Genomic DNA, 16,008 nt, shown 5'->3' on the forward strand with positions numbered 1-16,008 from the left:
GCTAATGAATTTCAATATGTAATTGGCAATAATTAATTTCTAGTGGCCTTTATTTCAACCTAGTTAAATATAAGGGATAAATGTTTCGTTACAATTGAATAATTTTAAAAGTTACTATGATAGTTTTCTACTTATATTGAATTATTCTTTGGCAAATGTTCTGCTATCATCACCGAGAGGTCTACTTATTTATAACGTTTAAGAAAACCTCATAGGTCGCATTAACCTTTTAAATTGCGTCTTGATTAATTCCAAATTATACTCATTGATTGTTGAGTTTTAATTTTTACTTAGGTACTTTAAACTTCATGCATTGCAAATGTTCCACATAATTTTTTTAAGAGGATTAAGTACCAAAAAAAATTTTGTGATTTCTGTAGTTTCTATAATAAATAAATTTTCAAAGATAGAAAGTTGACAATACTTGAATCTCAGTGTTTTTGTTTTATCTCAGATGCAGATATACAAGTTGTATAAACGTTATAATTGCAAAACCTCAATATTTCATGTTGTACTAATTCGATTGGGGTGAAACTTTAGTATTCACATCCAGGTTTCTTAGGAATTTCAGCTTTTTTTAATAAAAGGCGAACGTCAGTAATGCGTAAATTAGAGCATATTTGGAGATTATAGTGCTACCAGATCGAAAATAAGGGTATACTGTTAAGTGCTGTTTTTTTAGGAGTGAAGGAAGAGTAAGAGAGCATTGTGCCACACTCTTTCGCAGACAATTAATTTTCATAAATTATAGTTTTGTTTTTTCTTACTCATATTTATTTTCAAAGTTTCAGTCGAAAAAAGTTGAAATTTTTCATTGTATGAGGCCTTATTTGGCGAGTTTTTAAAAAATATTACAGCTATGTTCTATTTTATAATAGTCATATATAAATGTTTTGTCTGAGTAACGTGTTATTTTATGAAAATTATGTTTGGTAGTTTACCGAATGTTAATGAATAGAGATAAAAGCGAGCAATATATTATTATTATTGTATTGCAGTAGGCGGTTAGACCGATGGACTGCTATGTAAAAAATGGTGAATTAAAAATATTCTAGATTTAATGGAAGCTTCTTTTGTTACGCAAAATAGTGTAGGTCCTTTATGAAAAAAATTATTTGACCAACACAAGCAGATTTTTAATTCTCTTAAAATATATCTGCTTGATTTGTTTCAAGAGAAAATCAAAAAACTGTTCGTAATGCCATTTTTAGAAACCTAAGGGGGTTGGTTGAATACTTCTTTTAATAAGAGACTCATGTCTACTTTTCAATTGGTAAAACACAGTTGTCTCCTGCTCTTTAAGAGGGATACTTACTTTTAATAAAATATTTTTCCACTTAAATATAATGTATTTCTTCCATAAAGTAATTAATATACATATAAGGTGAAGCAGAATTTTTAGCGAATTATTTCCTAAAAATAAAACAAAACACTGAAAATTTAGTACATAAAGTTCTATTTATGTACATTGTTTTTTATAAATTCATACTACACCCACAACAATTATTGAAACCTACAGGATTTGATGAATTATTGAACTTGTAAATATTGTTTTCTTTCAGGAGGACAATTCAGCAATAGTCTAAGTAAAATGCGTAATTTGATTGAATCAATATCAGTGAAAATTCAGTCCTTCTGAAAAAAAATTCGACACTTCAGAGAAAATATTCACAGCTCATTGATGAAAAAAGTGAAAGATCATTCAATATATAGTAGAAAAAAGAAAGCTTGATAAGGAGGTATTATGCAGATTGCAGCAAGGATACTACAGTTCTATTCATATTAAAGAATTTTTTCAACCCTTAATCGAAGGTTGAATAGGTGAGAATGGAAAATGAGATAAAGCACCACCAGCAAAAACAATACCATTACTAAAAATTTCCATATCAGATTTTTGTAAAGATTAGAAATAATTCAATAATGTGAATTACACCGAATTCAACATTCAATTTATCGAAGAAAGCTTCGATGAAGTATGCATTTTAATATAGTATCAATACTTGGTTTAAAAATGAGTAAACCATTACTACAGAATCTTTGTAGTTTCCAGTAGAAACTTGGTGAAAAATGCGCGATAAAGATATTTTCTCATTTACCCAATGAGCTGCGAATATCTGAATAATAAAAAATGGACCATACCTTGCACCAATCTTTCCATTTGAAAGTAGGCGCTGGTTCCTTCCCCAACAGCTGTCGTGAACGTGAACACAGATGGACCTACCTTTCTGATGATACTCCTCACAATTTTTATTAAACTAACTATACAAATATGATTAGAGTATTGAGTGAATGTAAAACTAAAGTTTATATTCATTTACAATTTATTTGTACATAACTTATATCAGATATATAAAATCAAAAACCCAACCCATGGGTCCATTGTGTTCAACTATCACAGCTCTGTTTTTTTTTAATAACTTTAAAGTTTATCTGTCCTTTCTATACAAAAAAAATCAATAGCACTAACTTTTCTGTCCAAATTCAACATTATCTCTGAGGCTTTCGAGTATATCCAGTTACTTTTCAAGTCACTCATAAATAAACACAAACCTAATGTGAAAAACCAAAAAGTAACTCGGAAACAAAATTTTGGAGAGTATTCAACTACTTGATGAATCAATGGCAATAGAATTATTTGTTATTATAAGGCTTTAAAAATGTCAACAACGGAATAGTAAAAATTCCTCCATCACAACGTCATCGATTCAAGTAGTTCACACAGTATGCTTTTCAGCAAATCCCCAAAATGTGATCTAAATATAAAAATTATATATTACATAATAAAATAAATTTTTGTCCTTAGACAAAAAAAAATTATTCTTCAGTAGTAGCGTTATCCTCCGTATGTTCGCTCTGTACATTGGCATTTCCATCATCACTAGGGGCGGGAACTTCGGAGGCTCCGCCCCGCGCACAACTCTCTGCCGCGACTTCATCGTGTAGAGGCGTTACGTCTCCACCTCCTTGATGTTCCCTTTGACGATTAACCGTCTCGTGCTCCCTACTCTGTTCTCCGTCCTCAGCTTGTTGGTCCCGATGATCCTCGGGAGCCTCCTCGGAGTCGTTCCTCTGTGAACGCGGTGACTGATTGCCCCATCTACTTTTTTTCACGGGAGCCTGTTGTTCTTCGATGTTATCGTAACCTTCTTCGTCGTCGTGACGTCGGCGATTCTCCTCGAATCTGCCTCCTCGACGCCTCTGGGGACCATCCTCGTACATGTCTCGTGGTGCCCTGCCTCCGCCACCTCTGTAGAATTCGGGAGGTCCATCGAAACGGTTGAAGTTCCTTTCGTTCCACGGGCCTGTTTCAAGATCATCTGATTAGATGAAGAGGTGAAAAAATTAGATTAGATAAAAATACCCTGTATGAAGTTCTGAAACATCGAAATTTTGCCATTTGTACTGCTGACAATGCTACATACATCATTACGAAAAAAGAAAAATCAAACCTACTTCAATGATGAAGAAGTACTAACCAAATCTTCCGCGAGGACCTCCTCTATTGAAACCTCTCGGTGGGCCACCCCTCATTCTGGGTTGGAAACCACCACGCATACGCCCCCTGTGACCGAACCGCGGTGGAAACTCCTCTTCTGGGCCGTACTCATCCATTGGAGGCGGCCCGTACTCATCGAAGAATTCCGGTGGTCCTCTGGGTCCACGCGGTGGCCCGTCACGGAAGTCCCTTCTGCCCCTACCACGGAAACCATCGTGCATTCTACCACCCCTCCTGCCTCTCATGTGAGGAGGGAAATCGTCTGGGTAATCGTCCATCCGAGGGGGGTAATCATCCATTGGAGGACCGTAGTCGTCCATCATTGGTGGGAAATCTGCTCTGGGTGGGTAATCATCTCTTGGTGGGTAATCGTCTCTTGGTGGGTAATCATCTCTGGGTGGGTAATCGTCTCTTGGTGGGTAATCATCTCTTGGTGGGTAATCGTCTCTTGGTGGATAATCGTCTCTTGGTGGATAATCATCTCTTGGTGGGTAATCATCTCTTGGTGGATAATCGTCTCTTGGTCCACGGGGACCCATAGGGGGCGGGAATTCGTCCATTGGTCCTACTGGCGGTCCCAAAGGACCCATTGGCCCCATCGGGCCGAAGCCCATCGGTCCTGGGCCCATGGGTCCTCCGAAATCGGCCATACGTTCTGGATCAGGAACAAAATCCATAGGGCCTCTCATAATAGGGTATACACCTTCGTTGGCGCCCTCTATTTGCATATCCTGTTCGATGTTGGGCGGTGGATAATCGATATTAGCGGGAATAATCGCATCGTTGTTGCTTCTTATTTCGGTTCCTTCATCTTTTATGATCTCGTCTAGTTTTGTTTCTTTGGGTTGGACTGGTGTAGGCTGCACCTCAATAAGCTGCGGAGGCGGTTCGAAACTTAGCTGAACCGGAGGCGGGTTCTCCTTACGGTCTCTGCCCGATTTGGAAGGACCGCCACCGGCCATCTCCTGGAGCCTCTCGTTGAGGCTTCTTTCTCTGTCCTTCCGATCGTTGACAGATTCATCTTCTTTGTCTCTATCGCCCCAACGATTCGATCTTCCTCTTTCCCGCCTATCGCGGCCTCTTCCACCTTCTCGGTCTCTGTCTCTATCTCTACTATTCCCTCGTCGGTCTCTATCTCTGAAGTTTTGAAAATAAAATAATTATAGCACAGCAATATTTTACTACATACCTAATAAAATAAAACACAATAATTTCCACAAATATTTTAATGGTAACGACAATTGTTTTGCCATCACTGGGACTTCTTTAGGTTAATTTTACATATCGACTGATACGGATTGGAACTCGTAGACCAAGTTATATATGTAACAAAATTTGAACATTAACCAAAAAATCCATGAAAACCAAAAAGGACCTAATAAAATGCAGGTACCTTGGACATTTGCCACCTGAAAAATATTAAACAAAGACGATGAGTTAACATCTGTCTTCATTCAAAATAATATTTTGGGAAACTTCAGGCGGCAAGATACCTGTCAAATTTATGATGTCCCTTTTAGTTTTCATGGATTTTTTGGTCCACGTCAAAATTTTGTTAAAGTTCTTCCAATCTCACTTGAACTACTCCATAAAAACGTTTGTCCAGATGTTCGTTTGATCTCATGCAGCATGGGCATGGGTGACAACTTTTGTTGTCACATTATTATCATTAAAAACCTCTGTCATTTTCTTGATAACTGTAGAATACTACATCGATATTTGATTAAATTTTCTTAAACAGCTCTTCATAACTCCTCAAACCAATTCTATTGATGAGAACGTGTATTATTTTCAGCAATGAAAATTGGAAAACCCTTGTATATTAGAAATATTCTGGCATACTTCAAGTGACTTTAATCAGTTAGTCACACCAAGAACTTAAACCGAGTAAAAGTGCTCATTCTATTAATCCCCTACAGACCGTAGACAGATGTGTGTAGCTGGAGCCAATGAAAGTAACCAAATCGGCACCCGAACGAACCATGAACTATTTTAGCCAATAGAAACAACCCAATCAATGATACATTCTGGTTCCAAAGACGATCCGTTAAATACCAGGGTTTAATTGAAAGTACTGCTAGGCTAAAAATTCCCGGAATTTCTGGAAACTTGGACAACCCTTCCTCCTCCTGGCTTCCTCCAAGTGACTTTGTATATACCATACATATATAACTTGGTCTACAAGCTTCGTTTTGTATCATTCAAAATGTAAAATCAACCTGAAGAAGCCACAATTGTGCTCAACATTGAAATATTTGTTTTGTTTCATTATATATGTTAATGAATTTCCATCATGGACCGAATCTTTTAATTATTTACTACATACCTATTTCGATCGCGATCTCTATCTCTCTCCCTGTCGCGTTCTCTATCTCTATCCCTGCTTCTCGATCTCCTTCTATCTCTGTTTCTGTCGTTCTTACCGTCCCTGTCCCGATCTCTGTCCCTTCGATCGCCCCTATCGTCTCTATTTCTCTCCCTATCCTGCGATCGGGGATCTTGTTGCATTTGAAGGGAATCCTGTCCGCTCCGTACTGCATCTTCCATTTCGATGTCCATGTTATCTTCGAGCATCATACTGCTTTGCGAGATTTGGGATGGTTGACCCATCATGTTGAAGGGTTGACTAAGACCCATCAGGCTCTCGGCCAGATTCTTCATGTTGTTTTCGGAATTGCTTTGACCGTTATCGTTTTGAAGGGACATTGGAGGTGGTGGCATCAAGCCGGCACTTTGGAAGGGAGAACCGATTCCCAACAGAGGATTGCTCATAAGTTGACTTTGAAGGTTCGGAGGAGGTACGCCCATTGGTACGTTAGGCATCATTCCTGGCGGTAAGTTGAGCATATTTGGAGCTGCAAGTTGAAATGAATAAAGTGTTATTGAAAATCTATAAAAGTGAGAATTATAGTAAATATGAATATTTTCTCACCTAAGAGCCTATTATTGAACTGGAATGGAGGAACAAGAGGCAGTGATAAAGGGGGCTGCAAGAGGCCTCCACCTGGCATGGGGGGTGGTTGACTTGTATCAATTCCTGTAGGTAAAGTAACCATTTCTGCTTGAGGTATCATTGACTGGTGTTTACCACTTCCTTCCACCTTAGCACGCAACCAATCAGGCATTGTGTCTTCATCAATCATTCCTATAATAAACAATTAAGACATGAATGTTGAGATTGAAACTATTGTGAAGAGTATAAAAAATGATCAACTACAATTTCCGCAACTTACGATTCAAAAACAAAATAATTTAGACAGTCATCACATTAACCAATTCAATTGAGAAAGGAGTTCTACTTGAAAATTTCAATCTCTTTTGATTGAAAAGACAGAAAATGAACTTCTCACCTCCATCCTCTAGCATTTCAATATCTATGTCGGGTTTCAATTTGGACCATGGGATGTAGGACACGCCTAGCTCGCCTTCCCAATAATCCTTGAGGTCCTTTCCCTTCACTCCTTTACCTGGTGCCCAGGCTAATGTTATGGCTTTTCCATGGATGATCTGGTTCTTCAATTTGGTCAAACATCTAGCGGCGTCTTGTCTTCTATGCATGACAATGAACGCGCATCCTCTTGGTGGTATAAGGTCTATACTGACTATGTCTCCAAACTCCCCAAATGTATTGGAGAGATCCTCCTGATGAACCAACTTGGATAAGTGTCCAACCCAAAGTGTGGTGCTGCAAACGCTCAAGTTTTCTTTTTTGATAGCAGGCAAACCGCGTTTTTTCCTCTCTCGGTCCTTCTCAGTTTCTCTTTCTTTCTCTTTTCTGTCGCGATCTCTATCTCTAGAACGGGTTCTGTGACGTTTGTTTCGAGAACGGGATCTACTTCTGGATCTCCTAGATCTCCGATCTCTATCACGCTTGTCTCTAGAACGGCTTCTTCTTTTCCTTCTTTCTTGACTCGGACTCCTAGACGAGTCAGCATTATCAAGAGTGATCACCTGAAAGGAAAATTTTAATTAGAAAGGCTCGGAACAGCTCTGGGTAAGAAAAACCAGATTATCAGTTCAAACTCGTACCTTCTGATAATACATATTGATAACAATCAAACGATGAATAGGGAGAAAGCATTTGACATGCAAGTGTGTTCTACATCTACAAACTATATACACTTGACTGTTCCCGCTACCTCACAAATATTATACAATGTTAGAACTATTCAGAGATATCGAAAACCGTTAAAAATACAGGGTGGCTTAAATTACAAGTTGCGTTATTTAGGGATTAATGTGTTGGTGTTAACAGATCCAAAATATCTCCAATGGTTCCAGAGATATCTGGAAAAAAACTAAAAATCGAGATCTTTTTTTCTGTAGAACTCATTTGTTATATGTGAGATAACTTCACGAAATTTTATTTGTAGCCATTATACAATATAGAGATTCTAATAGTGTCACCAGATTTTTTCTGTTTTACATTGTTTCAGAGACTCGATAGTCAATTTTTTTTTCTTATGGACTCTACTGGTTCTCCTTATGAGGTGATAGAAAAAATTACGAATTCAACAATGTGTCACACTCTACAAAAATATCGAGTCTAGCTACGCAAATTTGAACTTCCTTTTTATTTTATTTTTTTGTTTAAGTAGTAGGCTGGTGATAGAATCGTCAAATAACTTGAATAATTAAAACATCTGCGAGATCTAATATCGAATAAAATAAGCGTTCTCTTTCAATGGCGGAGTGGGGATGATCACACCGGTGGCTTATGCTGTTGCCGAATATTGGTCGCTCTTTAACCGTGGCATGGGTTGCTGAATCATATGGGTTGAAAATGAATACAACAATTTTTCTCTATCGAATGCGAGGAATTAATTTTCGACAATGAAAATGAAGTTAATTCCACGAAAAAAAGAAATATAATGGCAAAAAAAGGAAGTCTAAAAAATCAAATTATAAAATGGTACTTTGTTGGTTGATCAATTGAAGAGAAAATAAATTCATTTATTGGCGCCTTTGAAGATAAACCGATACCTTCAAGTTCCGCTATTTCTGTAATAATTACAAAATCCTATAATGTGGATGAGACTGTTACGAGAAATCCAAAAAAGTTAAATGAAAAAAATCAAATATTCCTCTTTGTAAAATAATATAAATAAATCAATCAGCCGAATCACTCAGGTCCTTAATTTTTCTCTTCCTCACTTGCAGATACTTAAAAAATTGTATACTCCAATGATCTATTATATAGATAGCGAGGACAACATAACAGTGAGAGGTAAGATGGTTGCATAAGCAGAATGATAACGTAGTTTTGATTGGTTCTACATATTGAACCAATCAATACGATTGGTAGATAACTGATTCAAATTCCAACTTCTCTATCCTCTCCTTCATGAAGTGCTTTTCAGTCAGGTGCGTGCCACCCCGGGGCTCGGCGCACTAGAGCCTCACGCCCTCACTGGAAGGCGCCATAACCAAACTGACAAATTGAACGTAAACAAATCAGCGTTCAAGAGTTGTCTCGTACTTTATGCAAAGTAACTCAAATAACGGTCTTCTTTCTCTTTCACACCTGTCAGGGCACGACGCTCCGCAAATTCGGGGGGTGCATTAAAGAAAATGGGGAAGGTAACGCTCTGTTAACTGTTAACAGTACGAATGCGCTTTGGTACGATTCTGAGCTGTACCGAGGAGCTCCGAACGGTGACTGGAAAGCACTTATGGTCACGTGACAGTAGGCTCAATCTTTCTCTCTTTAATGTTGGAGTCAAGACACCATAATCAAAGATAGTGAGTACCCATCAAGAAACAATCCCAACGAGCTTCCTTGAAATTCCATCTAGCCTTAGGTAAAGAAACATTAATGTGAAGAATATTTCCGTTACATTTCCTCTGCTAATACTGAGATTCATCGACACATATGCTTGATTGTTTGAAATTAATATTTTGTATTTGCTCTTTTTCAAAAGAATATATATACCCATCAAGAGTTGAGTAAATTTTGCAACAATTTACATACCTCGACATCGTTGTCATTATCATTGTTAGTTGTACTGTAGACAGGTTGATCAGGTTGCTGAGTCAAATCATATTGCTTGTATGGCATTTGGGGGGGTTGTGTCATATCGGGAGGTGCCAAGTAATAACCACTAGTAGCTGGCATGGAGGCATTATTATTTGGTTTAAATTCACATTCTGCAGCAAATGGTAGATTCTGAAATGTAAAAATCATTGTTAATTGATAAAAACATATACATTCCACCAAACGTTTCTCTTAACAACATTTAAAACTTACAGGAACTGTTTGCGCAAGGTGTTTATCAAATTCTTCTTCCTGCTGTTTCATCTCTTGCAACTTACGGAGCTTATCAGCGTCCGCCTCTTGAGCCAAAGCCATCGTTTGTTGCAATGTTTGCAACTGACGTACAACTTCAGGATTAGTCAACAAACTGAAAAAAAATTTAATATAACAAACCTTAGAACCAATTTGGAGGAATATTTACCTTGCAACGGAAGGATCAACAACTGGTTTTGGTGATGGATTAACTTCTTCTTCTTCATCTCCATAGTCAAAATCTAATAATTTCTTATCAAAATGAACTTGACTTTCACTCTTGGTATCTCCCGATCTGTTCAATAGTCTCTGCAGTTGCTGAAGTTGAATCAAGACTGACGGATCGGATAGATTCTGAAATGGAGAAAATCATTAATAGAGGCTTATGAAACTAACTGTGATATTAATTAAATTTAAGTTTCCTAATAAATTGGAATGAGGATGTTCGAAATGCACTCCCAGTTTTTCCCTTTTAAAATAACTACAAACTAATATACAAAGTAGTACAGTTGAATCTTATAACATTTCGTGAAACAATGAGATTCTTTAGTACTTAAATTTAACATAATCATCAATATAACAACAAATTTTACATTATTACACATCTCATCTTGTTTTCAACTGAAATTGAACATTTTTATTCTAATGTTTTTCTTTCACTCACAATATAAGCAATTATCAAATTCCACCATAAAAGCTTAAACCAAATCTGATAAAAAGAATAATCTTGTTTATAAAATGGATTTGGTCCTTACTTGCATGGCGAAAATTTCATTTTATTTATCTTGTTCAGTTTAAGTTTTGTTGGTAGCACGAAAAATAAGAAGAAAACTAATTCGAAATGCCCAAATTCAAATCTGAAGATAAAAAGGATTAGGGGCACACAAGTTCTCAATTTCAAAACAAGTTTATGTGCTCAAGCCATTTGTATAAATTGGCTTGCACAAATCAAAATTGAACCTGTTCACATTTTGGCTTGTACAAATTTTCCAGTTCATGCAAATGGCTTGAGAGTGTAAGCCCACCATTCACAAATTTTTGTTTGTTCTTGAATAGAGTAATGTTATGCCTTCTGCATCTCGGTGAAAAGTAATGATTTTGAATGATATGATATATTATAACAAATGTGGTGAAAAAAGAAATTAAAGGAATAACAAAACCACATCACAAAAAAAAAATATTTGAGGAATAAAGAACTTATTATAAAGTAACTAAATTCTAAATGAAGAAAACTGATTTCAGCAGCTAACTAGACTATGAGCAGAACAAATATAGCAAAGCAGCTTTCAAATTAACTGAAAATGACTCATTATTATTAGCTTGCCAAGGTCTTGAACTACACTAATTTAAATAAACCTAGATTGGTGCCACTAAGGCTAACCTCAAAATATGGAAAATGTTGAAAAATTTTGTTAGACCTCATCAATAATGACTACATTATTACATATACCTATTGATTAATTTTCTCATATTCAACTAATATATCCTCTTTGACGAGTTTTGAATAGACTATAACAAATTTATCATAACAAGCTTCCCAATACAAAAACGACATTAGTCTTCTTTTTGTGAATGAAAAAAAGGAATAAGTCGTTTGTGTGTAGGTTACCTATTATTAAATTTAATTATCAAGTTGAATAAAAAAATTGAGAAATGCCTGACAAGTACAATTAAAACAATCATTTATACAATCGAAAAATGATAACGAAAATAAAGTTTTTTTAATATACAGGATGTATCAGTGAGTAAGAGTGAATGATTTGAGGTTGATATAAAAAAACCATATTCTGATCCCTCCTGTATATTTACAAGTTTTATAGATAATAAAAAAAAAAATATTTGGTTAATGTCTTTTCAACTTTTTCAGTACTCCCACATTACAACTGAACCATATAGAAATTTCACAAAATTAATTTATACCGAAGATGCTGATTCTGTTGTCACAATTGAATGTTATCCCCAACTGTGAATATTTGAAATACCCATTGAAATCAAAATATTTCTTCTTCAGTTTAGGGCTCAAATTTCTTCATTCAATTTAAAAGTAAGAGGGTTTTAAACACTAGACTAGTATCTAGAACAATAGACTAGTATTCTAGAACAATTAACATTTTCATTTGGTATGAGATATTTGAAAGTGGAAATAACTACTCTTGTTAACAGGATTTTTTAAAATTAGCATTTGAAAAACGTTTTAGAAAAGTTATTACTGTCAAAAACTATAAATCAAGAACTAAATTCAAGTTAAGAATTTAGCTACCAACGATCAGTTTCTGATGAAAACTTTGTTGTCGAAACATGCGTCAAATGCTAATTAAAAAATCCTGAAGAGTGAGTTTGATTACTTCATCTCAAGTATATGAGTCCACAAATATTCAGTTGACATTAATTTCAAACCAGTATCTTTTATAAATTAATCAAAACTATTACCAAATAAAACATATTGAATGAAAACCTCTTAATTGCAAATTCTATGATTTGAACAGGCATTACTTCAGGAGCCCATTACACCAAACTACTTATCAAATTTTACAAAGTGAAAAATAATGTTGTACAACAATATGCGTTGAACAATATTACACTAAACTAAGTTTTCCTCGATTTTTCACATCGCAATTCTAAATTCTGAACATATTTTAATTGAAAAATACAGAGTGAAAAGTTGCAACAGGCATCTGACCTCTCACAGTCATCATGATCTAAATATAAAATTAAATATAGCTAAAAACTTTGAATGTATGATTATTTGAAAGTGAGAGGGAAACCTTCAGTTCCTAAGAATTAACACATAGTTATTGGAGGCTATTTGACAATTTTTTCAAATAATATCTAATTCTCAAAATATAAATATAAAAGAGGCTGTTAAATTGCAATTTCGCTCAACAAAATTGGTGATGTCACTTGACAAGAATACAATTGAATGCAATGTCTAAAATAATTTTTTTTTATTGTTAATTAAACCGTTCCATTTGTGGAGTAAATATTATTATTATTTCCAAAGTTTTCGATGACCTTTCTATAGAGAAAATCAGTTAATATTAAAAATTTGTCCAAATTCCACCAAATAAAAAGCCATCCAATTCGTTTGTCATCACATGCTAATAGATTTGTATTCAAGCTTTAAGAATTTTTTTTTGGATGTCTAACATATTTTTGTCGAATTAATGTACATAATTAAAGTTATATATTTGGGTGCAATATACTGTCAAATAGCCTTTTGTACACATTCAGATACCAAATATAAGGTGAAAATGCCACCAAAGCAATTTCCATCTAACAATTTTAATTGGTATTATGTTCTGTCTAAGATGCATAGAATCCCTGGTGTGTGTACTGATTCGATTTTGTTTCAGAGTCTTGAAGATATCCACCTGTTGCTTTGGTGTTCTTCTTCACCAGAGTTCTGTAAGGTGACGCTCTTCAGAAATTTTCGAATTCACGCTATCTGCCTGGCGCCGTTTAAAAATGAAATACTGATTTTAGACTTTACAAACTTTCATAATAAATTACAATTCAGTTCCTACTGAATTTTTAATGAAATTAATGGAATATAATGACAGAGTATAGAAGATTGTTACAAGCATAGAATATAAAATATTATTGTTCTATACTCAAAGGTCACGCGAGCCAAGAATCGAGAGAAATGTCAAATATAAACGATGTATCTGAAAAACACGTGATCCCTCGAACTGAAGTAGGTATAAACCTGAAAAATCTAATGTTTTGTCTGAAAGTTTTACAGGTATAACTAGACACACCAGGTTTTCTATGCATCTTAGTTCTGACAAGATACAAATATTATAACATCATAGATATAATAATAAAAACATAAACCTAATAAAATGAGACTCTAAAAATGATTTTTTGATATATTTTTAGGTACGTCCAGACTACTCTTCAAGTTTCAACTCGTACTTGTTTGGCTTGTGACTAGATGGACTTATATCTTGAACAATTTGCTGCATACAATAATTGCACCTGTTGTATGGCTGGTCTTGATATTTGCTTTACAACATTGCTTTGAGTTGTATTGGGAGAAACAGTAGGCTGGACATACTTTTTGGAGCTCAAAATTAATGTTTCAATAGATACTCCTTATAAAACACTTAATAATTCTGATTTCTAAGTTAGGGAAAAACCAGGAGAAAAACGCTTTTCGAACATCCATAATCCCCAGAAATAAGAGAACTACGGTTTGTAGTACCAGATTAACAGCTCCTTGTGATTCATTGCTCTGCGTAGTTTTTGTTGGAGTCTTTTGAAGAGCTGGAGAACCTATATAAAGGCACTTATTTAGATAAATACTAACATAACTACAATGTGCCAAAGAAAGCTGACAATATTACTTCATTTCCCACTTCAAAATTAAAGGGTAAAATCTCAACATTAAAATTTGATGAATCTAGATGAAAATTTTCTCTTGCTTCAACTCATTTTTCAATTTAATAAATTAGAATGCTCTCAAAAATAACTTACCTTGAGTAGATTCATCATACAATTTCATCAAATTACTCTGAAATCAAAAATTCAGAGTGGTGACCTGTTATAAAGGCGCTACAATTTCATTCTTAAAAAAGCATAGACGATTATTACTGATTTATTCAGTTCAGGATTTAATAATTTGACACAACAGCTTATCATCTCAATTTCACTTATACCGCTCCAACTTATTTTCACATATCTTAACTCATTCTCAAAAACTGATTTTTAAAAATGTATATCAATAAGAATAATCAAATTTTGGGATATCTAAGTTTTTATTTCTGAAGGTATATAAATACCAAGTAGCTTAAGCGATTTTCATTCTGAACTATATTCACCAACTAAATAATGCTGAAATAAATTTTTTCTGACCACAAGGAAATTTCAATTAAAATTTAAATATAAAGAAAACAAAAATTGAAAAATGAGTTGTGAGCATTAAACAATAAATTCATTATTTTGGCACATTGTACAATTTTCAACAAATTTTTTTAGAATGCAACTAACCTTTTTGTGTAGTGTTATGTCCATTTGCCTGTGCAGAATTGCTTAGTTCCTTATAGATGGGATTGTTTGGATCTGCTAGGTCAAATAAGGGCTGGATCACATTAGGTGCAAAAATTTGATTTTTTTGCCATAGATTCAAAACCCTTATTATTTTGCTCTGAAAAATCAACCAACATAAGTTTCCAGAGAGAACATAAAAATGAAAAGGAAATTCTATCGCTTATTGAAAAATTCAGTTTCGAGTACATTTCTAGAAAATCAAACAACATAAGCTTTCTAGTAAAGAGATAATCTGAGAAATCACTCCACTATGATTCTATCTTAATAAAAATATAGTTATCAAATATTCATAATGTTACCCGATTTGTTAATAAATGATCAGTAAACACTACCGATTCTAACTTACAAACAACTTTTAGCCTATTCACAATATTGGAAATAATTCCTCTACAATCTTAACGTCTGATACTTGAATTCAATGAAGGAAGACACATGTTACATTATGAATGAATTACAGTTATTTCATTCATAATCTAGATTGAACACAATGAGTTCGAATATAACAGTCTTTTTTGAAACTTATTAACAAATCTAAAATAGTTGAAATACACTTATAAGGTATAGTGAAAACTTTGCTCACCTTATCTTCAGGTGGACACTGGTATAAATTTACAAATGTCTGTTGAATATTCTTTGCAAACCTCGGTGCGAATACATCTTTGTCATTTCCAAACTGATGTCGTGACTGACGAACTATTGAATCGATCACATAAAGTCCAGGAATTTTATATTCTGGTTTGCACTTCAAAATAAACTTTTCCACACTTTGCACTACATGCTTGTAAAACTTGATAGCTCTTATTGCACCTCTAGTGAGAGATGTCATCTTTGCCTTAGAAATCGGCGGTTTAAATTCATACAGAGACATAAGCTGAAAGTAAAGAGTTTGTTAGGAAAAAGTGTATGTAAATAAGGCATTTTGGATATTCTACGAAATCTAAAAACAACATTGCAACAAGAGAAAACTAAGTTGATACCTCTGTATTGAATGCTTTGACCGTATCCATTGTTTTTTGTTGATCAGATTGGTCCATCTACTGTATTTACAAAATATTTTTCGAATTTGCAATAACGCAACCTACAATAGACGCCATTTTAACAATTTTTCAATTATCAAAGGTACGTGACGCTAGTTCACGTACATAGATTAACGAAGTATAGAATTTCGCATGACTAC

The 16,008-nt window shown here is 34.6% G+C and overlaps 1 protein-coding gene across 3 annotated transcripts; it reads right to left on the reverse strand.

The window, feature by feature from the left end:
• Positions 1 to 1,433: 1,433 nt before the first annotated feature.
• Positions 1,434 to 15,992, reverse strand: LOC123670738 (SR-related and CTD-associated factor 4-like). Of its 3 annotated transcripts, none has more exons than XM_045604275.1 (12): positions 15,809 to 15,992; positions 15,412 to 15,702; positions 14,772 to 14,928; positions 13,987 to 14,057; positions 9,952 to 10,136; positions 9,744 to 9,897; positions 9,468 to 9,662; positions 6,847 to 7,447; positions 6,429 to 6,641; positions 5,823 to 6,351; positions 3,477 to 4,633; positions 1,434 to 3,302 (listed from the first exon to the last, which is right to left on the reverse strand). In XM_045604275.1, the coding sequence occupies exons 1-12, from the start codon at positions 15,863 to 15,865 to the stop codon at positions 2,815 to 2,817; spliced, it is 4,098 nt and encodes a 1,365-aa protein (XP_045460231.1). In that variant the 5' UTR covers positions 15,866 to 15,992; the 3' UTR covers positions 1,434 to 2,814. The 3 variants fall into 3 exon arrangements, with proteins under 3 accessions (XP_045460231.1, XP_045460230.1, XP_045460232.1); XM_045604274.1 differs by having other exon boundaries at positions 1,434 to 3,317; XM_045604276.1 differs by lacking the exons at positions 13,987 to 14,057; positions 15,412 to 15,702; positions 15,809 to 15,992 and having other exon boundaries at positions 1,434 to 3,317; positions 14,772 to 14,927.
• Positions 15,993 to 16,008: the final 16 nt, after the last annotated feature.

Source organism: Harmonia axyridis, chromosome 1, assembly GCF_914767665.1.
Source record: "Harmonia axyridis chromosome 1, icHarAxyr1.1, whole genome shotgun sequence".
Lineage (NCBI taxonomy): Eukaryota > Metazoa > Arthropoda > Insecta > Coleoptera > Coccinellidae > Harmonia > Harmonia axyridis.

Excerpts from the sequence above, each read along its gene's own strand:
- LOC123670738 (XM_045604274.1), bottom strand. The coding sequence starts at position 15,865 with ATGGACCAATCTGATCAACAAAAAACAATGGATACGGTCAAAGCATTC. Across the intron at positions 14,058-14,771 it reads ACATAACACTACACAAAAAG|GTTCTCCAGCTCTTCAAAAG; the intron begins GTTAGTTGCATT and ends GCCTTTATATAG. Across the intron at positions 3,318-3,476 it reads AGGTCCTCGCGGAAGATTTG|ATGATCTTGAAACAGGCCCG; the intron begins GTTAGTACTTCT and ends TCATCTAATCAG.